This window comes from Dama dama, chromosome 30 (assembly GCF_033118175.1).
Source record: "Dama dama isolate Ldn47 chromosome 30, ASM3311817v1, whole genome shotgun sequence".
Lineage (NCBI taxonomy): Eukaryota > Metazoa > Chordata > Mammalia > Artiodactyla > Cervidae > Dama > Dama dama.
Genome location: NC_083710.1, coordinates 71,058,245 through 71,086,242, shown reverse-complemented (window position 1 = coordinate 71,086,242; position 27,998 = coordinate 71,058,245). Strand labels below are relative to the sequence as shown.

At 39.7% G+C, this 27,998-nt stretch overlaps 1 protein-coding gene across 1 annotated transcript in view; it reads right to left on the bottom strand.

Moving 5' to 3' along the window:
• LOC133049356 (ATP-binding cassette sub-family C member 4-like) overlaps positions 1–27,998 on the bottom strand; it is a 335,592-nt gene that overhangs the window by 134,358 nt on the left and 173,236 nt on the right. The window contains exons 12-13 of the mRNA XM_061133334.1: positions 14,663–14,757; positions 14,380–14,466 (exon numbers count right to left, since the gene is read on the bottom strand). Coding sequence (XP_060989317.1) covers positions 14,380–14,466; positions 14,663–14,757 — 182 coding nt within the window. The remainder of the gene's footprint in view (positions 1–14,379; positions 14,467–14,662; positions 14,758–27,998) is intronic.

Below are 27,998 nucleotides of genomic sequence, written 5' to 3'. Positions count from 1 at the left end.
AGAGAGAGAGAGAGAAGCTCTATTTTTAAACTGAAATTCATATATATTTCTAAAATTTTGGGGGTGTTTTTGTTTTTAACATTGTATTTTTAAGAGTCTAACCTCTACTCTAGATTTTTAATCTTTGTTTTCAGTATATGATATAAATTGTGGACATTTAAGAATCCAATATTCAGTTCCCAGTTTTATTCAGGAGTATGTTGATTACTCTCTCCCAATCTTGACTCTCCATTTTCTACCTCAGAACACCTCTATTTCCTCCTTTCCCCTTCTCTTCCCAATACAATTCTGTGAATCTTTGTGGGTGTCTGGGCTATGGAGAACACTTTGGGAACAGACAACTGGGTAGATCTGTCTCTCTCCTCGAGTCCCCATTTTTCTCCTCCTGCTCATCTCTATCTCCCTCCTCCCTCTCCACTTCTTCATGTAACTCTGTGAACCTCTCTGGGTGTCCCTCACGGGGGAGAATCTTTAAACCATTAACCTAGAAGTGTTATTATCAGTGCTGTATAGTTGGAAAAGGATTGAGACTACTGGAACAATAAAACTGAAATCCAGAGGCAGGAGAATTAAGCCCAAAACCTGAGAACACCAGAAAACTCCTGACTACATGGAACATTAAGTAATGAGAGATCTTCCAAAAGCCTCCATACCTACACTGAAAACAACCAGCACCCAAGAGCCAATAAGTTTTAGAGCAAGACATACCATGCAAATTCTCCAGCAACACAGGAACATAGCCCTGAATGTCAACATACAGGCTGCCCAAGGTGACACCTAACACATAGACAAATATCAAAACTCAATACTGGGCACTCCATTGCACTCCAGAGAGAAGAAATCTAGTTCCACGCACCAGAACACTGATGCAAGCTTCGCTAACCAGGAAACCTTGACAAGCCAATTGTCAAACCCAAACCACTGGGTAAAACCTCCACAATAAAAGGAACCACAGACCACCAGAATACAGAAGGCCCACTCCAGACACAGCAATCTAAACAAGATGAAAAGGCAGAGAAATACCCAACAGGTAAAGGAACATGAAAAAGGCCCACCAAGTCAAACAAAAGAGGAGAAGATAGGGAATTTACCTGAAAAAGAATTTAGAATAATGATAATAAAAAAGATCCAAAATCTTGAAAACAAAATAGAGTAACAGATAAATAACCTGGAGACAAAGATTGAGAAGATGAAAGAAATGTTTAACAAGGACCTAGAATAAATAAGAAAAGAGTCAATTAAAAATGAATTATGCAATAAATGAGATCAAAAACACTATGGAGGGAATCAAGAGTAGAATAATGGAGGAAGAAGATAGGATAAGTGAGGTAGAAGATAAAATGGTGGAAATAAATGAAGCAGAGAGGAAAAAAGAAAAAAGAATCAAAAGAAATTAGGACAACTTCAGGGACCTCTGGGAGAATGTAAACACCCCAACATTAGAATCATAGGAGTCCCAGAAGAAGAAGACAAAAGGAAAGGCCATGAGAAAATACTCGAGGAGATAATAGCTGAAAACTTCCTTAAAATGGGGAAGGAAATAGCCACCCAAGTCCAAGAAACCCAGAGAGTCCCAAACAGGATAAACCCAAGGCAAAACACTCCAAGACACATATTAATCAAATTAACAAAGATCAGACACAAAGAACAAATATTAAAAGCAGCAAGGGAGAAACAACAAATAACACACAAAGGGATTCCCATAAGGATAACAGCTGATCTAGCAGTAGAAACCCTCCAGGCCAGAAGGGAATGGCAGGACATACTGAAAGTAATGAAAGAGAATAACCTACAACCTAGATTACTGTACCCAGCAAGGATCTCATTCAGATATGAAGGAGAATTCAAAAGCTTTACAGACAAGCAAAAGCTGAGAGAATTCAGCACCACGAAATCAGCCCTTCAACAAATGCTAAAGGATCTTCTCTAGACAGGAAATGGAGAAAGGTTATATAAACGTGAACCCAAAACAACAAAGTAAATGGCAACGGGACAACACCTATCAATAACTAACTTTAGTGTAAATGGGTTGAATGCCCCAACCAAAAGACAAAGACTGGCTGAATGGATACAAAAACAAGACCCCTATATATGCTGTCTACAAGAGACCCACCTCAAAACAAGAGACACATACAGAAAAAAGTGAAGGGCTGGAAAAAAATATTTCACACAAACGGAGACCAAAAGAAAGCAGGAGTCGCAATATTCATATCAGATAAAATAGACTTTCAAATAAAGGCTGTGAAAAGAGACAAAGAAGGACACTACATAATGATCAAAGGATCAAACCGAGAAGATATAACAATTATAAATATATATGCACACAACATAGGAGCAACACACTATGTACAGCAAATGCTAATGAGTATGAAAGAGGAAATTAATAGTAACACAATAATAGTGGGAGACTTTAATACCCCACTCACAACTATGGATAGATCAACTAAACAGAAAATTAACAAGGAAACACAAACCTTAAATGACACAACGGTCATTGTGTCATTGATATCTAATGACACATTAGATATCTAATGATATCTAATTGATATCTATAGGACATTTCACCCCAAAACAATCAACTTCACCTTTTTCTCAAGTGCACAAGGAAACTTCTCCAGAATAGATCACATCCTGGGCCATAAATCTAGTCTTGGAAAATTTTAAAAATATTGAAATCATTCCAGTCATCTTTTCTGACCACAGTGCAGTAAGATTAGATCTCAATTACAGGAAAAAAATTGTTAAAAATTCAAACATATGGAGGCTAAATAACATGCTTCTGAATAACCAACAAATAATAGAAGAAATCAAAAAAGAAATGAAAATATGCATAGAAATGAATGAAAATGAAAACAAAACAACCCAAAACCTATGGGACACTGCAAAAGCAGTGCTAAGGGGAAGGTTCATAGCATTACAAGGCTTACATCAAGTAACAAGAAAAAAACCAAATAAATAACCTAACTCTACACCTAAAGCAATTAGAGAAGGAAGAAATGAAGAACGCCAGGGTTAGCAGAAGGAAAGAAATCTTAAAAATTAGGGCAGAAATAAATGCAAAAGAAACTAAAGAGACCATAGCAAAAATCAACAAAGCTAAAAGCTGGTTTTTTGAAAAGATAAACAAAATTGACAAACCATTAGCAAGACTCATTAAGAAACAAAGAGAGAAGAACCAAATTAACAAAATTAGAAATGAAAATGGAGAGATCACAACAGACAACACTGAAATACAAAGGATCATAAGAGACTACTACCAGCAGCTCTATGCCAATAAAATGGACAACTTGGAAGAAATGGACAAATTCTTAGAAAAGTATAACTTTCCAAAACTGAACCAGGAAGAAATAGAAGATCTTAACAGACACATCACAAGCAAGGAAATCGAAACTGTAATCAAAAATCTTCCAGCAAACAAAAGCCCAGGGCCAGATGGATTCACAGCTGAATTCTACCAAAAATTTAGAGAAGAGCTAACACCTATCTTACTCAAACTCTTCCAGAAAATTGCAGATGAAGGTAAGCTTCCAAACTCATTCTATGAGGCCACCATCACCCTAATTCCAAAACCAGACAAAGATGCCACAAAAAAAGAAAACTACAGGTCAATATCACTGATGAACATAGATGCAAAACTCCTTAACAAAATTCTAGCAAACAGAATCCAACAACATATTTAAAAAAATCATACACCATGACTAAGTGGGCTTTATCCCAGGAATGCAAGGATTCTTTAATATCCGCAAATCAATCAATGTAATACACCACATTAACAAATTGAAAGATAAAAACCATATGATTATCTCAATAGATGCAGAGAAAGCCTTTGAAAAAATTCAACACTCATTTATGATTAAAACTCTCCAAAAAGCAGGAATAGAAGGAACACACATCAACTTAATAAAAGCTATATATGACAAACACACAGCAAGCATCACCCTCAATGGTGAAAAATTGAAAGCATTTCCCCTGAAATCAGGAACAAGACAAGGGTGCCCACTCTCACCACTACTATTCAACATAGTGTTGGAAGTGTTGGCCACAGCAATCAGAGCAGAAAAAGAAGTAAAAGGAATCCAGATAGGAAAAGAAGAAGTGAAAATCTCACTGTTTGCAGACAACATGATCCTCTACATAGAAAACCCTAAAGACTCTACCAGAAAATTACTAGAGCTAATCAATGAATATAGTAAAGTTGCAAGATATAAAATTAACACACAGAAATCCCTTGCATTCCTATATACTAACAATGAAAAAACAGAAAGAGAAATTAAGGAAACAATACCATTCACTATTCCAACAAAAAGAATAAAATACTTAGGAGTCTATCTACCTAAAGAAACAAACGACCTATACATAGAAAACTATAAAACACTGATGAAAGAAATCAAAGAGGACACAAACAGATGGAGAAACATACCGTGTTCATGGATTGGAAGAATCAATATTGTCAAAATGGCTATTCTACCCAAAGCAATCTATAGATTCAATGCAATCCCTATCAAGCTACCAACCGTATTTTTCACAGAATTAGACCAAAGAATTTCACAATTTGTATGGAAATACAAAAAACCTCGAATAGCCAAAGTAATCTTGAGAAAGAAGAATGGAACTGGAGGAATCAACCTGCCTGACTTCAGACTCTACTACAAAGCCACAGTCATCAAGACAGTATGGTACTGGCACAAAGACAGAAATATAGATCAAACGAACAGAATAGAAAGCCCAGAGATAAATCCACGAACCTATGGACACCTTATCTTCGACAAAGGAGGCAAGGATATACAATGGAAAAAAGACAACCTCTTTAACAAGTGGTGCTGGGAAAACTGGTCAACCACTTGTAAAAGAATGAAACTAGAACACTTTCTAACACCATACACAAAAATAAATTCAAAATGGATTAAAGATCTAAATGTAAGACCAGAAACTATAAAACTCCTAGAAGAGAACATAGGCAAAACACTCTCCAACATAAATCACAACAAGATCCTCTATGACCCACCTCCCAGAATATTGGAAATAAAAGCAAAACTAAACAAATGGGAACTAATGAAACTTAAAAGCTTTTGCACTACAAAGGAAACTATAAGTAAGGTGAAAAGACAGCCTTCAGATTGGGAGAAAATAATAGCAAATGAAGCAACAGACAAAGGATTAATCTCAAAAATATACAAGCAACTCCTGCAGCTCAATTCCAGAAAAATAAATGACCCAATCAAAAAATGGGGCAAAGAACTAAACAGACATTTCTCCAAAGAAGACATACAGATGGCTAACAAACACATGAAAAGATGCTCAACATCACTCATAATTAGAGAAATGCAAATCAAAACCACAATGAGGTACCATTACACGCCAGTCAGGATGGCTGCTATCCAAAAGTCTACAAGCAATAAATGCTGGAGAGGGTGTGGAGAAAAGGGAACCCTCTTACACTGTTGGTGGGAATGCAAACTAGTACAGCCACTATGGAAAACAGTGTGGAGATTTCTTAAAAAACTGGAAATAGAACTGCCATATGACCCAGCAATCCCACTTCTGGGCATACACACTGAGGAAACCAGATCTGAAAGAGACACGTGCACCGCAATGTTCATCGCAGCACTGTTTCTAATAGCCAGGACATGGAAACAACCTAGATGCCCATCAGCAGATGAATGGATAAGGAAGCTGTGGTACATATACACCATGGAATATTACTCAGCCATTAAAAAGAATTCATTTGAATCAGTCCTAATGAGATGGATGAAGCTGGAGCCCATTATACAGAGTGAAGTAAGCCAGAAAGATAAAGAACATTACAGCATACTGACACATATATATGGAATTTAGAAAGATGGTAATGATAACCCTATATGGAAAATAGAAAAAGAACACAGAAATACAGAACAGACTTTTGAACTCTGTGGGAGAAGGTGAGGGTGGGATGTTTCAAAAGAACAACATGTATATTATCTATGGTGAAACAGATCGCCAACCCAGGTGGGATGCATGAGACAAGTGCTCGGGCCCGGTGCACTGGGAAGACCCAGAGGAATCGGGTGGAGAGGGAGGTGGGAGGGGGGATCGGGATGGGGAATACGTGTAAATCTATGGCTGATTCGTGTCAATGTATGACAACACCCACTGAAATGTTGTGAAGTGATTGGCCTCCAACTAATAAAAAAATTTAAAGAAAAAAAAAAAAAAAGACAGTATGGTACTGGCACAAAGACAGAAATATAGATCAAACGAACAGAATAGAAAGCCCAGAGATAAATCCACGAACCTATGGACACCTTATCTTCGACAAAGGAGGCAAGGATATACAATGGAAAAAAACAACCTCTTTAATAAGTGGTGCTGGGAAAACTGGTCAACCACTTGTAAAAGAATGAAACTAGAACACTTTCTAACACCATACACAAAAATAAATTCAAAATGGATTAAAGATCTAAATGTAAGACCAGAAACTATAAAACTCCTAGAGGAGAACATAGGCAAAACCCTCTCCGACATAAATCACAGCAAGATCCTCTATGACCCACCTCCCAGAATATTGGAAATAAAAGCAAAACTAAACAAATGGGAACTAATGAAACTTAAAAGCTTTTGCACTACAAAGGAAACTATAAGTAAGGTGAAAAGACAGCCCTCGGATTGGGAGAAAATAATGGCAAATGAAGCAACAGACAAAGGATTAATCTCAAAAATATACAAGCAACTCCTGCAGCTCAATTCCAGAAAAATAAATGACCCAATCAAAAAATGGGGCAAAGAACTAAACAGACATTTCTCCAAAGAAGACATACAGATGGCTAACAAACACATGAAAAGATGCTCCACATCACTCATAATTAGAGAAATGCAAATCAAAACCACAATGAGGTACCATTACACGCCAGTCAGGATGGCTGCTATCCAAAAGGCTACAAGCAATAAATGCTGGAGAGGGTGTGGAGAAAAGGGAACCCTCTTACACTGTTGGTGGGAATGCAAACTAGTACAGCCACTATGGAAAACAGTGTGGAGATTTCTTAAAAAACTGGAATTCGAACTGCCATATGACCCAGCAATCCCACTTCTGGGCATACACACTGCAGAAACCAGATCTGAAAGAGACACGTGCACCGCAATGTTCATCGCAGCACTGTTTCTAATAGCCAGGACATGGAAGCAACCTAGATGCCCATCAGCAGATGAATGGATAAGGAAGCTGTGGTACATATACACCATGGAATATTACTCAGCCGTCAAAAAGAATTCATTTGAATCAGTCCTAATGAGATGGATGAAACTGGAGCCCCTTATACAGAGAGAAGTAAGCCAGAAAGATAAAGAACATTACAGCATACTAACACATATATATGGAATTTAGAAAGATGGTAACGATAACCCTATATGCAAAACAGAAAAAGAGACACAGAAATACAGAACAGACTTTTGAACTCTGTGGGAGAAGGTGAGGGTGGGATGTTTCAAAAGAACAGCATGTATACTATCTATGGTGAAACAGATCTCCAACCCAGGTGGGATGCATGAGACAAGTGCTCGGGCCTGGTGCACTGGGAAGACCAGGGGAAATCGGGTGGAGAGGGAGGTGGGAGGGGGGATCGGGATGGGGAATACGTGTAAATTTATGGCAGATTCATATCAGTGTATGACAAAACCCACTGGGAAAAAAAAAAAAAGAAAGCATTACTATGAACAAAGCTAGTGGATGTGACTGAATTCCAGTTGAGCTATTTAAAATCCTGAAAGATGATGCTGTGAAAGTGCTACACTCAATATGCCAGCAAATTTGGAAAACTCAGCCGTGGCCAGAGAACAGGAAAAGGTCAGTTTCCATTCCAACCCCAAAGGAAGGCCATCCCAAAGAATGCTCAAACTACTGCACAATTGCACTCATCTCACACGCTAGTAAAGAAATGTTGTGAAGTGATTGGCCTCCAACTAATAAAAAAAAATAAAAAACAAAAAAAAATTTTAAAAAAGGAAAGCAGGAGTCGCAATACTCATATCAGATAAAATAGACTTTCAAATAAAGGCTGTAAAAACAGACAAAGAAGGACACTACATAATGATCAAAGGATCAAACCAAGAAGAAGATATAACAATTATAAATATATATGCACACAACATAGGAGCAACACACTATGTACAGCAAATGCTAATGAGTATGAAAGAGGAAATTAATAGTAACACAATAATAGTGGGAGACTTTAATACCCCACTCACAACTATGGATAGATAAACTAAACAGAAAATTAACAAGAAACACAAACCTTAAATGACACAATGGTCATTGTGTCATTGATATCTAATGACACATTAGATATCTAATGATATCTAATTGATATCTATAGGACATTTTACCCCAAAACAATCAACTTCACCTTTTTCTCAAGTGCACAAGGAAACTTCTCCAGAATAGATCACATCCTGGGCCATAAATCTAGTCTTGGAAAATTTTAAAAATATTGAAATCATTCCAGTCATCTTTTCTGACCACAGTGCAGTAAGATTAGATCTCAATTACAGGAAAAAAATTATTAAAAATTCAAACATATGGAGGCTAAATAACATGCTTCTGAATAACCAACAAATAATAGAAGAAATCAAGAAAGAAATGAAAATATGCATAGAAATGAATGAAAATGAAAACACAACAACCCAAAACCTATGGGACACTGCAAAAGCAGTGCTAAGGGGAAGGTTCATAGCATTACAGGCTTACCTCAAGAAACAAGAAAAAAGTTAAATAAATAAGCTAATCTACACCTAAAGCAATTAGAGAAGGATGAAATGAAGAACCCCAGGGTTAGCAGAAGTAAAGAAATCTCAAAAATTAGGGCAGAAATAAATGCAAAAGAAACTAAAGAGACCATAGCAAAAATCAACAAAGCTAAAAGCTGGTTTTTTGAAAAGATAAACAAAATTGACAAACCATTAGCAAGACTCATTAAGAAACAAAGAGAGAAGAACCAAATTAACAAAATTAGAAATGAAAATGGAGAGATCACAACAGACAACACTGAAATACAAAGGATCATAAGAGACTACTACCAGCAGCTCTATGCCAATAAAATGGACAACTTGGAAGAAATGGACAAATTCTTAGAAAAGTATAACTTTCCAAAACTGAACCAGGAAGAAATAGAAGATCTTAACAGACACATCACAAGCAAGGAAATCGAAATTGTAATCAGGAATCTTCCAGCAAACAAAAGCCCAGGACCAGATGGATTCACAGCTAAATTCTACCAAAAATTTAGAGAAGAGCTAACACCTATCTCACTCAAACTTTTCGAGAAAATTGCAGAAGAAGGTAAACTTCCAAACACATTCTATGAGGCCACCATCACCCTAATTCCAAAACCAGAAAAAAATGCCACAAAAAAAGGAAACTACAGGCCAATGTCACTGATGAACATAGATGCAAAACTCCTTAACAAAATTCTAGCAAACAGAATCCAACAACATATTAAAAAAATCATACACCATGATTAAGTGGGCTTTATCCCAGGAACTCAAGGATTCTTTAATATCTGCAAATCAATCAATGTAATACACCACATTAACAAATTGAAAGATAAAAACCATATGATTATCTCAATAGAGGCAGAGAAAGCCTTTGACAAAATTCAACATCCATTTATGATAAAAACTCCCCAGAAAGCAGGAAGAGAAGGAACATAACTCAACATAATAAAAGCTATATATGACAAACACACAGCAAGCATCACCCTCAATGGTGAAAAATTGAAAGCATTTCCCCTGAAATCAGGAACAAGACAAGGGTGCCCACTCTCACCACTACTATTCAACATAGTGTTGGAAGTGTTGGCCACAGCAATCAGAGCAGAAAAAGAAGTAAAAGGAATCCAGATAGGAAAAGAAGAAGTGAACTCTTGCTGTTTGCAGACAACATGATCCTCTACATAGAAAACCCTAAAGACTCTACCAAAAATTACTAAAGCTAATCAACGAATATAATAAAGCTGCAGGATATAAAATTAACACACAGAAATCCCTTGCATTCCTATACACTAACAATGAAAAAACAGAAAGAGAAATTAAGGAAACAATACCATTCACCATTCCAACTAAAAGAATAAAATACTTAGGAGTCTATCTACCTAAAGAAACAAAAGACCTATACATAGAAAACTATAAAACACTGATGAAAGAAATCAAAGAGGACACAAACAGATGGAGAAACATACCGTGTTCATGGATTGGAAGAATCAATATTGTCAAAATGGCTATTCTACCCAAAGCAATCTATAGATTCAATGCAATCCCTATCAAGCTACCAACCGTATTTTTCACAGAATTAGACCAAAGAATTTCACAATTTGTATGGAAATACAAAAAACCTCGAATAGCCAAAGTAATCTTGAGAAAGAAGAATGGAACTGGAGGAATCAACCTGCCTGACTTCAGACTCTACTACAAAGCCACAGTCATCAAGACAGTATGGTACTGGCACAAAGACAGAAATATAGATCAAACGAACAGAATAGAAAGCCCAGAGATAAATCCACGAACCTATGGACACCTTATCTTCGACAAAGGAGGCAAGGATATACAATGGAAAAAAGACAACCTCTTTAACAAGTGGTGCTGGGAAAACTGGTCAACCACTTATAAAAGAATGAAACTAGAACACTTTCTAACACCATACACAAAAATAAACTCAAAATGGATTAAAGATCTAAATGTAAGACCAGAAACTATAAAACTCCTAGAAGAGAACATAGGCAAAACACTCTCCGACATAAATCACAGCAGGATCCTCTATGACTCTCCTCCAAGAATATTGGAAATAAAAGTAAAACTAAACAAATGGGACCTAATGAAACTTAAAAGCTTTTGCACAACAAAGGACACTATAAGCAAGGTGAAAAGGCAGTCCTCAGATTGGGAGAAAATAATAGCAAATGAAGCAACAGACAAAGGATTAATCTCAAATATATATGAGCAACTCCTGCAGCTCAATTCCAGAAAAATAAATGACCCAATCAAAAAATGGGGCAAAGAACTAAACAGACATTTCTCCAAAGAAGACATACAGATGGCTAACAAACACATGTAAAGATGCTCAACATCACTCATTATCAGAGAAATGCAAATCAAAACCACAATGAGGTACCATTACATTCCAGTCAGTATGGCTGCTATCCAAAAGTCTACAAGCAATAAATGCTGGAGAGGGTGTGGAGAAAAGGGAACCCTCTTACACTGTTGGTGGGAATGCAAACTAGTACAGCCACTATGGAGAACAGTGTGGAGATTCCTTTAAAAACTGGAAATAGGACTCCCATATGACCCAGCAATCTCACTTCTGAGCATACACACTGCAGAAACCAGATCTGAAAGAGACACATGCACCGCAATGTTCATCGCAGCACTGTTTCTAATAGCCAGAACATGGAAGCAACCTAGATGCCCATCTGCAGATGAATGGATAAGGAAGCTGTGGTACATATATACCATGGAATATTACTCAGCCATTAAAAAGAATTCATTTGAATCAGTTATAATGAGATGGATGAAAATGCAGCCCATTATACAGAGTGAAGTAAGCCAGAAAAATAAAGATCATTACAGCATACTAACACATATATATGGAATTTAGAAAGATGGTAACGATAACCCTATATGCAAAACAGAAAAAGAGACACAGATGTAAAAAACAGACTTTTGGACTCTGTGGGAGAAGGCGAGGGTGGGATGTTTCGAGAGAACAGCATGTGTATTATCTATAGTGAAACAGATCATCAGCCCAGGTTGGATGCATGAGACAAGTGCTCGGGCCTGGTTCACTGGGAAGACCCAGAGGAATCGGGTGGAGAGGGAGGTGGGAGGGGGGATTGGGATGGGGAATACATGTAACTCCATGTCTGATTCATATCAATGTATGACAAAACCCACTGCAATGTTGTGAAATGGTTGGCCTCCAACTAATAAAAATAAATAGAAAAAAAAAATAATAAGGACATTGAACTGGAATAATCAGATGTTTCTAAAAAAAATAAAAATTAAAAAAAAATAAAAAGCAGAGACATTACTTTGCCAACAAACATCCATCTAGTCAAAGCTATGGTTTTTCCAGTAGTCTTGTATGGATATGAGAGTTGGACTATAAAGAAAGCTGAGTGCCGAAGAATTGATGCTTTTGTGGAGAAGACTCTTGAGAGTCCCATGGACTGCAAGGAGATCCAACCAGTCCATCGTAAAGGAAGTCAGTCCTGAATATTCATTGGAAGGACTGATGCTGTAGCTGAAACTCCAACACTTTGGCCACCTGACATGAAGAACTGACACATTTGAAAAGACCCTGATGCTGGGAAAGATTGAAGGCAGGAGGAGAAGGGGACAACAGAGGATGAGATGATTGGATGGCATCACCAACTCAATGGACATGAGTGTGAGTCAACTCTTGGATTTGGTGATAGACAGGGAGGCCTGGCATGCTGCAGTCCATGGTGTCACAAAGAGTCAAACACGACTCAGTGACTGAACTGAACTGAACTGCTGACCTTTTCCCAGCCCTGTGTTTTAACAAGCTCCAAGTAGAGACAGGTTCCTTACAGGCAGGAATGAGAGCTGAGCATCCTAGTCTCCCTTAATTCTGCCCAGTGTGGGTTCTTCCCCTCTTCTGGCTGATCGTCTTGCTTTGTAAACTAAGAGGTTTTGTGCAGTGACATCTCTAAGGGCATCGATCTCAGGGCACACAGCAGGGCTTTAATAAGTGCAACTTGAAGGACTCATTGGCTTCACCAAGGTGAACAACAGCAAGATGGAGCAGATGTGGATGCTGCTTCAGAAAAAGCAAGTTTGTGAGACTTTCAAAAAGAATGTCTAGACTCCACCAGAGGTCTCAGTCAGCGTGTATTAGAACACATAATACACAAAAAAGCATCAGAGTCTTTCTACCTCAGGGATTCAGTGGTCAAACAAGAACTACCAACAACAAATTCCAGAAACACAAAGTGAGAGTCAGGACTTAAGCCAGATTCTAGATACCTAGTTTCAAATTCAAGTTAACCCTACATGTGGGTCTAAGTATTCTTTCTACTAAGCATCGATGAAGCAATGTTAATGTTTGAGGCCATATGCTGGTGAGGAATAAATCACTTTGAAATTCTAGACTTTAGTAAGAATTTGAAACCAGCAGAATGACAAGCAAAATAAATCAACAAGGCCTTCCCACAGAAGTCGTATGCCAGGACTAAAAGCTTGGCTTTTAACATGCCTTAAACAAATGATGGAGGAAAAGAACTGGCAGCCAAGTAGCAGGTACCTAGTCCCACTCTCCAATTTAAAAAGCATGCATCCCTCTGGGTCATCCCAGTGAAGGATGGGATGAGGAGAGAGGTAGGTGGGAGGGCGGTTCAGGATGGGGAACACATGTACACCCGTGGCGGATTCATGTCAATGTATGGCAAAACCATACAATATTGTAAAGTAATTAGCTTCCAATTAACAATTTTTTTAAGTTAAAAAAATACTTCTAAAGTGTTACACAGAGGGGGAAAAAAAAAAAAAAAAACAAGAAGGTGAGGAGAGGAGAAAAGATACGTCAGGCAGAGGGGACAGCATGAGCCAAGCACCGGAGGTGAGTTTGGGACCAACATGGATGATTTAGGGAGGTCTGAGGTCTTTTGCCCTGGACAACTTTAAGAAAAGGCTATGTCTAAACCACCGGGCTATGTGCATAGACCATATGATGCCAGAGGTAGGGTGAGCCCGGAACATTTCCCCCCAACACATAAAAAAGAAGAAGAAGAAAAATAAATAAATAAAAAGCGTGCATCATCGTTCTTCTTTTTAAATATTCATTTATTGATTTAGCTGCGTCAGGTCTTAGTCATTTCATGCAGCATCTTTTGTTGTGATGCACAGACTCTCAAGCTGTGGTGTGCAGGCTCTGGAGCATGCAGGCTCAATAGTTGTGACCCATGGGCTTAGTTACTCCATGGCATAAGAGTTCTTAGTTCTCCAACAGGGATAAAACACTGCATTGCAAGGCAGATTCTTAACCACTAGACCACAAGACCACCCTTTTCATTGTCCTTCTCATCCCTGGAGTCTGGATTCAGCAACTCCAAGTAGCAGGGGGAAATCTGCCATCTATCACTCACTCCCTAAAGCACAGACCCCACTGTCCTCCACACACCAGAAGCATCTGCTGTATTTTCCTGTCCTGACCTCAACATGATGCAAAATTTCTCTATGATGGATCTTCTGTGAGGGGAAGGGAGGAGAGAGAGAGACACCAGGCAGAGCGAACTGAGTCTCCCAAAGTACAAAGGCTTTCCTGAGCTCTCTTCCCTGATCCCTACAGAGTTCCTGGAAAGCAGAGATGATAGAAAGCAGGGGCAAACTCACTGTTCGAACAAGTGCCTGCTGACTTCTGCATCCACTGCACTGAGCGGATCGTCCAGGAGGTAGATGTCTGCATCCTGATACAGGGCTCTAGAAAACGTAAAGAGACATCAGAAGAGGACACTTCACACTCCCTGAGTCTCATCTCTGAATCATGGCAGTGTTCAAAAACTCTATGTTCATTCCAAGAGCCTAGGGAAAGAGCCAAGACCCTGCTCCCGTGTGTTCACATCCACTAGGAGCCATGGAGGAGGAGGGGCAGGATGACAACTGAAATGCCATTTACCTTGCAAGGCTGACCCGGGCTTTCTGCCCTCCACTCAGTGTGATTCCTCGGTCTCCTATGACAGTTAGATCTCCATTATCCAGAAACTGTAAATCCTACATGAAGAGAAAAAAAGGGAAAAAAACAAAAATTTAAAATGTGTTGTCCTCCTCCCATCTTTACCCTTAAGCATTAGTACTTCATAGAAGTGTTTGATCAGCAGCAGTGTGCTTATTTTCATAGCAACTAAATTGTAACTTTGAACATTAAAAAAAAAAAAAAAAAAACTTCTCAGGGCTTTTAATGTGTTTTCATTCTATATTTTTTTTCCACAGCATTTGTACATTTAACCATTATAACAGGTATTTACTGAGCATCAACTATACAGCAGGCATCATTCTGGGCACAAGAATTCAGCCATGAGGAAACAAAGTCTCAGACTTTGTTCCCATGGTGGGAGACAGACGATATGGAAAATTAACCTGAGCCCAAGAACTAAGGACGAGAAGGAAAAGGAAGTCAAATGGAGAGTAAAGAAGGGAAGTGAGTCCACACTGGGGTCAGAGGGCTCTGCTCAGACCGGGTGTGAGCAGATCTGGGGGAGTGGGAGGGGTTCAGGCAGACCTGGAAAGGCTGCTCCTCACAGAGGGAGGGGCGAGTGCAGGGGCCACGGGGAGATGCCCAATGGGTTCAGGACGAGGAGGCAGGAGAGCAGAGTAAGAGTGAGGGGAGTGAGGGCGGAGACAGAGCAGGAGGAGCCTGGGGTCTCTCCAATAAAGGAGTGAGGGGAGTATTGACATGGTCTGAGGTTTTTAAGAAATCAGTCCTGCACTTTGTGGAAAACAGACAATAATGGGAGAAAGGTGAGGGCAGATACAAGCGAGGAGGCTACTGGAATAATCTAGGTGAGAGATGACAGTGGCCAGGACCAGAGAGGAAGCAGCAAGAATGGAGAGATGAGCTCACGCTCCAGACACATTAGGAAGGTGGAGTCTGTAAGACCTGCTGACGGGACAGGTGTGGGCTGTAAGAGAAGAGGACTATGGCGTCTGGGGTTAGGAAGGGGAAGGACAGGGTCTCCATTTACTGAGTTGAGGAAGATGGTGGAGGCAGGTTTAGGAGACTTCTCTTGTGGACAAGCTGAGATGACCTCCCAGTGGTGTCACAGTGCAGCTGGGCATGCAGGTGTGAAGGGCTGTGCTAGAGGCACAGGTGTGAGAGCTGGTGGCCCAGGAGGTGAAGGCACAGGTCTTACTTTATCAAGGAGTAAATGTGTCTTAAACAAAACATTTTACTGACCTCAGCCTCAGCTTCCCACTCTCTCTGAAGAGATAATACCTGACCTGTGTCTTCTACAGTGATACTTAAGGCAAGTGGTAGACTGACAAGATCAGTACAAGAAATGGAAGCAGAAAAAATAAGCATGTGAAAAGATATTCGACAGAAATGTCATTAGGAAATTACAAATCAAAACAACAAGATACTACTATATACTTATTAGACTGGCTAAAATTCAAAACTGAAAACACCGAATGTTGAAGAGAATGTGGAGCAACAGGAACTATAATTCATTACTAATGGGATGTGAAATGGTACAGCCATTGTGGAAAATATTTTGGCACTTTTTTTTACAAAGTTTAACATGGGGCTTGCTACAATATCTAGTACTCATTCTCCTAGATATTTGCCCATATGAATTGAAAATTTATGTCCACATGGGAACCTGTACCTCAATACTCATATCAATTTCTTTTATAATTTCCAAGAACTAGAAGCAAGAAAGATGGCCTTCACTAGCTCCATTTAGAAACAGAGGTGCAACCATACCATGGGATATTATTTAGCAATAAAAATAAATGAGTTATCAGGCCATGAAAAGATGTGGAGAAATCTTAAATGCATTTGACTAAATTAAAGAAGCCAGTCTGAAAACGCTTCATTTTGTATGATTCTAACTCTAAAACACTATGAAAAAGGCAAACTATAAATACATGAAAAAGATCAGTGACCACTAATGGTTGAGTGAGGAGGAAAGATGAAGATGCAGAGCACAGATTTTTAGGGCAGTAAAACCTTTGTATGATAATGTACTAGTGAATGTATGACATTATGTATTTGTCAAAACCCATAGAAATGTACAATAAAAAATGAACTTGAATGTAAAGTGTGGATTTTAGTTAGTAATAATGTATTGTTTTGGGTTCATCTATTGTAACAAATGTACCACACTAATGCAGATGATAATAGTGAAAACTGAGGGGAGTGGTAATCAGAAGATGGAGTGTATGGGGGCTCTGCAGTGCCTGCTCAATTTTTCTATAAACCTAAAACTGATATAAAATGAAGCATAAAAAAAGATGGAACAGTCTGGGCATGAAAAATCAAAGGGAAAGAAAGTGTGCTCAAGGGACATGAAGAAAAACTGCTGGACTAAGTAGATTTTTGTCCATGGAAGCAGGAAAAACTCAAAGCTAAGAAGGATATGAAGTTTCAACTTGAGAATCTGGGAAACTATCAAAAGTTATAATTTAACATTATTTAAGAACTAAATAGACAAATCAGAGTACCTGATGGGGGTTGGGGGGAGAGATAATAAGAACATCCCCAAATGACAAGATAACAACCAAAGTTTATGTTACACAGCATTATATTACAAACCTTAGATTGCCTGTAATTACCACTGAACAGACCCTGGCACAGACAAACAGAGTTCGGGGGAGTTTGTTATCTACTAAACCCGTCAGGCATCAATCTATGATGCCCAGAAGAACCTTTCTGCAGATAAAGCCCTCTTTTGTCTCTACTTTAGCAAATTTGAGGAGAAAGCAAGTGGCACAGTAGGGTCTCCAGGATAAGAAGTTTGCTGATCTCCCTAAGTCTCACTTTCCTCTTCTACAGAATGTGCTGCAGAAACAAGAGTCACTAAACTCAATGACACTGTGAGAATCAAAACACATATATGAACACCCTCCATAAATAAATTTTTAAAAAGGGACATGAATTGATTGTAACTTGCTATTGCTGAATGAGGCCTATTTTCACATCAAGCCAACAATGTGACCCTGCTCATAGTCTGGATCACAATATGCAAAGCATGTGACCACAAGAAAAAGAAAGAGATCATCTCCATCATAACCCTCCCTGACAGCCACAAAGACATACAGGCACACAGGTTCCCTGCTCATTCAAAGCTTAAACTGGAGAGCATCCAATGAAAGGCAGCAGTAGCTCTATTGTGGAAATTCATTATTTCACTTCTTTCTTTCTGGAGCTCAGAAATTATCATCTCATGCTTTTGGCTTTAATTAAAAACAACAGGCCATTTTAAGATAGATTCCCAGCCTCTCTCTTTCTCTTTCTCTCTCTCTCACACACATACACAGTTTAGTTGGCCTCTGTTTCACTGTTGACAGTTTTCACAAACTGTTTCACTCGGCTTTATTGTTTTGATTTTATGTTGTTTTCATTTCTTTCTCAAAACAGCACCACATTGTAGCACAGCAATCTCAACCATGCTCTATAAAAGACACCTGAATCCACTCCTTCATTTAGCACAGTCAGAGCATAAGATGCGAGCACTCTCTCTCCAGGTCTGATGGGAGGACTTCAAGTGCCTCCTTGACTCTGACAATTCAATTCAGTTCAGTTCAGTCGCTCAGTCTTGTCCAACTCTATCCGACCCCATGGACTGCAGCACACCAGGCCTCCCTGTCCATCACCAACTCCTAGAACTTACTCAAACTCATATCCATTGAGTTGGTGATGCCATCCAACTATCTCATCCTCTGTTGTCCCCTTCTCCTCCTGCCTTCCTTCTTTCCCAGCATCAGGGTCTTTTCAAATGAGTCAGCTCTTCACATCAGGTGGCCAAAGTATTGGAGTTTCAGCTTCAGCATCAGTCCTTCCAATGAACACCCAGGACTGATCTCCTTTAGGATGGACTGGTTGGATCTCCTTGCAGTCCAAGGGACTCTCAAGAATGTTCTCCAACACCACAGTTCAAAAGCATCAATTCTTCGGCACTCATCTTTCTTTATGGTCCAACTCTCACATCCATACATGACTACTAGAAAAACCATAGCTTTGACTAGATGGACCTTTGTTGGCAAAGTAATGTGTCTGCTTTTTAATATGCTACCTAGGTTGGTCATAACTTTCCTTCCAAGGACTGTCTTTTAATTTCATGGCTCAGTCACTATCTGCAGTGATTTTGGAGCCCAAAAAAATAAAGTCACTCACTGTTTCCCCATCTATTTCCCATGAAGTGATGGGGCCAGATGCCATGATCTTCTTTTTTTGAATGTTGAGCTTTAAGCCAATTTTTTCACTCTCCTCTTTCACTTTTGTCAAGAGACTTTTTGGTTCTTCTTCACTTTCTGCCATAAGGGTGATGTCATCTGCATATCTGAGGTTATTGATATTTCTCCCTGCAATCTTGATTCCAGCTGTGCTTCATCCAGTCCAGCGTTTCTCATGATATACTCTGCTTATAAGTTAAATAAACAGAGTGACAATATGCAGCCTTGATGTACTCTTTTCCCAATTTGGAACCAGTCTATTGTTCCATGTCCAGTTCTAACTGTTGCTTCTTGACCTGAATACAGATTTCTCAGGAGGCAGGTAAAGTTGTCTCGTATTCCCATCTCTTGAAGAATTTTCCACAGTTTGTTGTGTTCCACACAAAGACTTTGGCATAGCCAATAAAGCAGAAGTAAGTGTTTTTCTGGAACTCTCTAGTTTTTTTGATGATCCAATGGATGTTGGCCATTTGATTTTTGGTTCCTCCTCCATTTCTAAGTCAAGTTTGAACATCTGGAAGTTCAGGGCTCACATACTGTTGAAGCCTGGCTTGGAGAATTTTGAGCATTACTTTGCTAGCATGACAATTACTCTGACAATTATTCATGGACAAACCACAGACGGGAAAACCATTTCAAAGGATTTGAAATAAAATCCAAGTCAGGTTAATGCCCAGCCACCATTTTCTGATTAGGTTAAAGGGAAAAGCCTGAGTTGAGCATATATTACAGTTCCTTCCCCTGACAGGAAGGTATTCTTATTCACGTTATTTTCCTCTAAGTTAAATTTAACCAATTCTCACTTAACAACAGACACACAAACTAGAGGCAAACTAGGAAATGAGGCTGCTGATTCTTGATGCCATCCATCCAGAAGAATATGAAGAGCCCTTCACTGATGGCAGAGACTTAGCATAGAAACACCCCCCCAGAAGATTGTTGAAACAGTTAATGAGGCCCTGACAGAGGAAGGCTGAGTTTCAGAGTCAAACAGCGGAAGTCTTGCCTTTCTTACAGCTTTTCTTCTACGTGGAATCACCCTTCCTCTCACGTTCTGTCAAAATCCTGCCCATCTTTCCAGGTTCAGTCAAAACACACTCTCCCATAAACCCATCCTGGACTCATCTCTTCCTGCTGGTTTCCTAATGTTCTGTTTACATCTCTCATCTCTCATGAAGGACTGTCTTATCCTGGTCCATCATTTGTACACAAGCACATGGCGTCTCTCAGCTCCTGGAGGGTAAGATGTGTGGTGGACCCCAATGCTGTTTATCTCTAATCCTCACAACAAGCTGTACAGGAAGTACTGGCCGCATTTCACAGATGAGGAAATTGAGACTAAGTGAGGTCACATCACTGCTCTGAGGAAGGCTTTTATATAATGTACTATGGATAGAGTACCTACATAAATATAAACTTAAATAATGAAAGTTAAATATTCAAATGCCTTCTTTCTTACATGTCATATTTTATAGATGTGTTTCACCAAAAACTGACTGAGCTTAAAATTAAGAGCTAATTTTTTTCAAAATTATTTGAACATTTATAAAGTGCCTGTTATGCATGTATACTACCTATGGTGAAACAGATCACCAGCCCAGGTGGGATGCATGAGACAAGTGCTCGGGCCTGGTGCACTGGGAAGACCCAGAGGAATCGGGTGGAGAGGGAGGTGGGAGCGGGGATTGGGATGGGGAATACGTGTAAATCTATGGCTGATTCATGTCAATGTATGACAAAACCCACTGAAATGTTGTGAAGTAATTAGCCTCCAACTAATAAAAAAAATAAAATAAAATAAAGTGCCTGTTATGTCCCTAGCAATCAGGTGCTTTAAAATCACTCTTGCATTTCATCCTCAAAACAACATTATGAGGTTGACAGTATTATTATCTCTATTTTACAGATGAAGAATCATGCACCTAGCGAGTAGAGAAACTGACTAAACTCCTAAACCTCTGACTCCTGGGCCTTGAAGTTTATGTCATCAGCCTGAACTGATGTTGTCACTGTGATTACTGCATTTCTCCCTATTTTATCATATTAATAGAAATGTTTTCAGCTCAATGAACTTAAATGTTTACTTCAATTAAATCTAGTATAATATATCATGTTGTAATTAACATATGTAATACAAGAAAATTTGCTCTTTTTACTGTATTTTCATCCAGGATTTGGGGGCAGTGGAGTTAGGGAAAATAGTGAGGAGAAATCTTCATTTATATGTAAGTATATTTGTAGAGAAAAGGGCTATAATAGTAAAAATAGCTACCATTTACTGAAACACTGGCATGTTTGCATTCCACATGCAAGGTCTGTAGCCTTTACAATAATCCCATCTCTCCTTGCATTCAATAAGAAAAGAAACTGAGATAAACACCCAGAGTTAATAACTTAAGATTGTTTCTCTCCAAAAGCCAAGCCTTTTCTACTACACATACAGTTTCTGTAACCACAGGTCAAAAGAGTTCTCAGTTCAGTTCAGTCGCTCAGTGTGTCCAACTCTGCAACCCCATGAATCACACAACCAGGCCTCCCTGTCCATTATCAACTCCTGGAGTTTACTCAAACTCAGGTCCATCGAATTGGTGATGCATCCAGCCATCTTATCCTCTGTCAGCCCCTTCTCCTGCTGCCCGAATCCCTCCCAGCATCACGGTCTTTTCTAAGGAGTCAACTCTTCGCATGAGGTGGCCAAAATATTGGAGTTTCAGCTTCAGCATCAGTCCTTCCAATGAACACCCAGCACTGATCCCCTTTAGGATGGACTGGTTGGATCTCCTTGAAGTCCAAGAGACTCTCAAGAGTCTTCTCCAACACCACAGTCCAAAAGCATCAATTCTTCGGAGCTCAGCTTTCTTCACAGTCCAACTCTCACATCCATATATGACCACTGGAAAAACCATAGCCTTGACTAGATGGACCTTTGTTGGCAAAGTAATGTCTCTGCTTTTTACTATGCCATCTAGGTTGGTCATAACTTTCCTTCCAAGGACTAAGCGTCGTTTAATTTCATGGCTGCAATCACCATCTGCAGTGATTTCAGAGCCCAAAAAAATGAAGTCTGACCCTGTTTCCACTGTTTCCCCATCTATTTCCCATGAAGTGATGGGACCAGATGCCATGATCTTAGTTTTCTAAATGTTGAGCTTTAAGCCAACTTTTTCACTCTCCTCTTTTACTTTCATCAGGAGGCTTTTCAGTTCCTCTTCACTTTCTGCCATAAGGGTGGTGTCATCTGCATATCTGAGGTGACTCATATTTCCCGCAGCAATCTTGATTCCAGCTTGTGCTTCTTTCAGGCCAGCGTTTCTCATGATGTACTCTGCACATAAGTTAAATAAACAGGGTGACAATGTACAGCCTTGACATACTCCTTTTCCTATTTGGAACCAGTCTGTTCTTCCATGTCCAGTTCTAACTGTTGCTTCCTGACCTGCATATAAGTTTCTCAAGAGGCAGGTCAGGTGGTCTGGTATTCCCATCTCTTTCAGAATTTTCAACAGTTTATTGTGATTCACACAGTCAAAGGCTGTGAAATGGTCAATAAAGCAGAAATAGATGCTTTCTGGAATTCTCTTGCTTTTTTGATGATCCAGCAGATGTTGGCAATTTGATCTCTGGTTCCTTTGCCTTTTGTAAAACCAGATTGAACATCTAAAAGTTCATGGTTCACATATTGATGAAGCCTGGCTTGGAGATTTTTGAGCATTACTTTACTATCGTGTGAGATGAGTGCAATTGTGCAATAGTTTGAGCATTCTTTGGCATTGCCTTCCCTTAGGATTGGAATGAAAACTGACATTTTCCAGTCCTGTGGCCACTGCTGAGTTTTCCAAATTTGCTGACATATTGACTGCAGCACTTTCACAGCATCATCTTTCGGGATTTTAAATAGCTCAACTGGAATTCAATCACATCCACTAGCTTTGTTCATAGTGATGCTTCCTAAGGCCCACTTGACTTCACATTCCCGGATGTATGGCTCTAGGTGAATGATCACACCATCGTGATTATTTGGGTCATGAAGATCTTTTCTGTACAGTTCTTCTTTGTATTTTTGCCACATCTTCTTAATATCTTCTGCTTCTGTTAGGTCCATACGATTTCTGTCCTTTATCAAGCCCATCTTTGCATGAAATGTTCCCTTGGTATCTCTAATTTTCTTGAAGAGATCTCTAGTGTTTCCCATTCTGTTGTTTTCCTCTATTTATTTGCATTGATCACTGAGGAAGGCTTTCTAATCTCTCCTTGCTATTCTTTGGAACTCTGCATTCAAATGGGTATATCTGTCCTTTTCTTCTTTGTTTTTGGCTTCTCTTATTTTCAGGAATATTTGTAAGGCCTCCTCAGACAGCCATTTTACTTTTTTGCATTCTTTTCCATGGGAATGGTCTTGATCCCTGTCTCCTGGACAATGTCATGAACCTCCGTCCATAGTTCATCAGGCTCTCTGTCTATCAGATCTAGTCCCTTAAATCTATTTCTCACTCCCACTGTATAGTCATAAGGGATTTGATTTAGGTCATACCTGAATGGTCTAGTGATTTTTCCTACTTTCTTCAATCTAAGTCTGAATTTGGCAATAAGGAGTTCGTGATCTGAGCCACAGTCAGCTCCTGGTCTTGTACTTGCTGGTTGTATAGAGCTTCTCCATCTTTGGCTGCAATGAATATAATCAGTCTGATTTCGGTGTTGACCATTTGGTCATGTCCATGTGTAGAGTCTTCTCTTGTGCTGTTGGAAGAGGGTGTTTGCTATGACCAGTGTGCTCTCTTTCCAAAACTCTATTAACCTTTGCCCTGCTTCATTCTGTACTCCAAGGCCAAATTTGCCTGTTACTCCAGGTGTTTCTTGACTTTCTATTTTTGCATTCCAGTCCCCTATAATGAAAAGGACATCTTTTTTGGGTGTTAGTTCTAAAACGTCTTGTAGGTCTTCATAGAACGTTCAACTTCAGTTTCTTCAGCATTACTGATTGGGGCATAGTTTGGATTACCGTGATATTGAATGGTTTGCCTTGAAAAAGAACAGAGATCATTCTGTCATTTTTGAGATTGCATCCAAGTACTGCATTTCGGACTCTTTTGTTGACTATGATGGTTACTCCATTTCTTCTAAGGGATTCCTACCCACAGAAGTTGATATAACGGTCATCTGAGTTAAATTCACCCATTCCAGTCCATTTTAGTTCGCTGATTCCTAGAATGTCGACATTCACTCTTGCCATCTCCTGTTTGACCACTTCCAATTTGCTTTGATTCACGGACCTAACATTCCAGGTTCCTACATGATATTGCTCTTTAGAGCATCAGATCTTGCTTCTGTCACCAGTCCCATCCTCAACTGGGTATTGTTTTTGCTTTGGCTCCATCCCTTCATTCTTTCTGGAGTTATTTCTCCACTGATCTCCAGTAGCATATTGGGCATCTACCGACCTGGGGAGTTCCTCTTTCAGTATCCTGTCATTTTGCCTTCTCATACTGTTCATGGGGTTCTCAAGTCAAGAATACTGAAGTGGTTTGCCATTCCCTTCTCCAGTGGACCACATTCTGTCAGACCTCTCTACTATGACCAGACCGTCTTGGGTAGCCCCACACGTCATGGCTTAGTTTCACTGAGTTAGTCAATGCTCTGGTCTGTGTGATCAGATTGGCTAGTTTTCTGTGAATATGGTTTCAGTGTGTCTGCCCTCTGATGCCCTCTTGCAGCACCTACCGTCTTACTTGGGTTTCTCTTACCTTGGATGTGGGGTATCTGTTTATGGATGCTCCAGCAAAGCTCAGCAGCTTTTCCTTACCTTGGATGAGGGGTATCTTCTCATGGCTGCCCTCCTGACGTTGAACATGGAGTAGCTCCTCTCAGCCCTCATGTGCCCAGGTAGCCGCCGCTACTTGGACGCGTGGTAGCTCCTCTCGGCCGCCGCCCCTGATCTCGGGCGTGGGGTGGCTCCTCTCGGCCACTGCCCCTGACCTCAGACGTGGGGTAGCTCCAAGACTATGCCAAAGCCTTTTACTGTGTGAATCACAATAAACTGTGGAAAATTCTGAAAGAGATGGGAATACCAGACCACCTGACCTGCCTCTTGAGAAACCTATATGCAGGTCAGGAAGCAACAGTTAGAACTGGACATGGAACAACAGATTGGTTCCAAATAGGAAAAGGAGTATGTCAAGGCTGTACATTGTCACCCTGCTTATTTAACTTATATGCAGAGTATATCATGAGAAACGCTGGGCTGAAAGAAGCACAAGCTGGAATCAAGATTGCCAGGAGAACTATCAATCACCTCGGGTATGCAGATGACACAACCCTTACGGCAGAAAGTGAAAGAAACTAAAAAGCCTCTTGATGAAAGTGAAAGAGGAGAGCCAAAAAATTGGCTTAAAGCTCAACATTCAGAAAACTAAGATCATGGCATCTGGTCCCATCACTTCATGGCAAATAAATAGGGAAACAGTGGAAATAGTGTCAGACTTTGTTTTGGGGGCTCAAAAATCACTGCAGATGGTTCTAGGACACCCCTATTATCTATGAAAGTATTACACCCATCCACTGATACAGGGATTCCAAAAAGCATAAGCAAAGAATCTCATTAGGTCTTTCCCAGGTGTAAAAACCTTGCTGACCTCTTGCTAATCATAGTCACAGATGACATTTCAGAGCAGCAACAAAATCTCCTGGATACCCTCTGATCCAGAGTCCTCGTTTTGCTGCAGATACATCAGAGGCCCTGGCAGGCAACAGGACATGTCCAGAGTGACAGTGAGCAAGTGACAAAGCTGGGGTCAGGACTCTGCTCTCTGATCCCTCCCTTCCTGCCAAGGAGGAAATGGGCACAAGGGGCCCCAACTCCATGTCCCAACCATGCAGAAAACAGGAGAGCAGTCCATGTTTATAAACGTCACATCACATACAGAAGAATCACTGTGCAGGTCAGTCCTGCAGGGCCCCTTCCCACCAGGGTCTGTGCTGCACACATGCCCTAGGCTGGGTGAAGCCCCAGGACACTGCCTGCATTACTGGTCCAGTCACCCCACGTGGCTGCAGCAAAGCATCGGCTCCCATGGAAAATACTGAATCAGAGTCACTGTCCCAGCACCTGCTCTTCTCCAGAGATGCTCAAGTGTGGGGAAAAAGATAAGGCTGAGCTTTACCAGAAAGGCGAGGTCATAAAAGAAACAGCCACACAGTGGCCTGGGTCTTTGGAGCCTGATCTGAACATCAAAAATTCAATTTGATTAAGGTAATTATTAACCTATTTCTGATAATAGATACAATCTATCACCTGATACAACCTATGAAATTCAAGCCATTGTTCAAGCAAAATTACTATTTCCTCAGAAAGTGGGTCTGCAGCCTTCAACCCCACACCTTTGAAAGTCTGTCCCAGCCTTTTCTTCATAGGATAAAAGAAGTCAGATGTCCAGACTGCACTGAATAGACTCCAGAGGAGGCCCTTTAACTTTGCTATTCACTGATTTTTCTAACCCAAGAGAGTAACATAGTATTTATCAGTATTTAAATTTTTCTTTCTTTTTGCCAAATTATATTCTCCTATCAGGTAAGTTTAGTTTTCATTATTCACTAATTTATATCCCAATGTACAGTTAAACATTTCATCTTGCCATTTCCTGTGAAACTCAGTGCCATTCCTGAAAACAACCTCTCCATAGTAAAAGATGCAGTATTAAAAAGAAATGTTAAAGCGTTCCATTTTCTTTACAGAATAAACTACTAGTCAAAAATGAAGTGGAGAGGGAAACCTAGAGACTGAAATGGAGCAAAAAGGCATCAACCAAGTGCAATGGACAGACCTCATACAAAGTCTGATTTCAATGGTGAAGGAGATTTCTAGGTGATATGATTAACAACATGTAAACACAGATTAGGAGAAAATAATAGCAAATGAAGCAACTGACAAAGAATTAATCTCAAAAATATACAAGCAACTCCTGCAGCTCAATACCAGGAAAATAAACGACACAATCAAAAAATGGGCCAAAGAATTAAACAGACATTTATCCATAGAAGACATATAGATGGCTAACAAACACATGAAAAGATGTCACATCACTTATTACCAGAGAAATGCAAATCAAAACCACAATGAGGTACCATCTCATGCCAGAATGTGAGATGAATGACTGCTATCAAGAAGTCTACAAACAATAAATGCTGGAGAGGATGAGGAAAAATGGGAGCCCTCCTACACTGTTGGTGGGAATGCAAACTAGTACAGCCACTACGGAGAACAGTGTGGAGATTCCTTAAAAAACTGGAAATAGAACTGCCATATGACCTAGCAATCCCACTGCTGGGCATACACACCAAGGAAACCAGAATTGAAAGAGACACGTGTACCCCAATGTTCATCACAGCAGTTTCAAATAACCAGGACATGGAAGCATCCTAGATGTCCACCAGCAGATGAATGGATAAGAAAGTTGTGGTACATATACACAATGAAATATTACTCTGCCATTAAAAAGAATATATTTGAATCAGTTCTAATGAGGTGGATGAAACTGGAGCCTATTATACAGAGTGAAATAAGCCAGAAAGAAAAACACCAATACAGTATAGTAACGCATATATATGGAATTTAGAAAGATGGTAACGATAACCCTGTATGCAAAACAGCAAAAGAGACACAGATGTAAAGAACAATCTTTTGGACTCTGTGGGAGAAGATGAGGGTGGGATGATTTGAGAGAATAGCAATGAAACATGTATATTATCATATGTGAAATAGATCGCCAGTCCAGGTTCGATGCATGAGACAGGGTGCTCAGGGTTGGTGTACTGGGATGACCCTGAGGGATGGGATGGGGAGGGAGGTGGGGGGAAGGGTTAGAATGGGAAACACATGTACACCCATGGCTGATTCATGTCAATGTATGGCAAAAAACACTACAATATTGTAAAATAATTAGCCTCCAATTAAAATAAATTAATTAATTAAAAAAACACACAGACTAGCTTGATGATATTCAAGAATTTGAGCTATTTTTCAGGGGAAATAATGTGGTGATTTATCCCCAAAGCCTATCCTATCT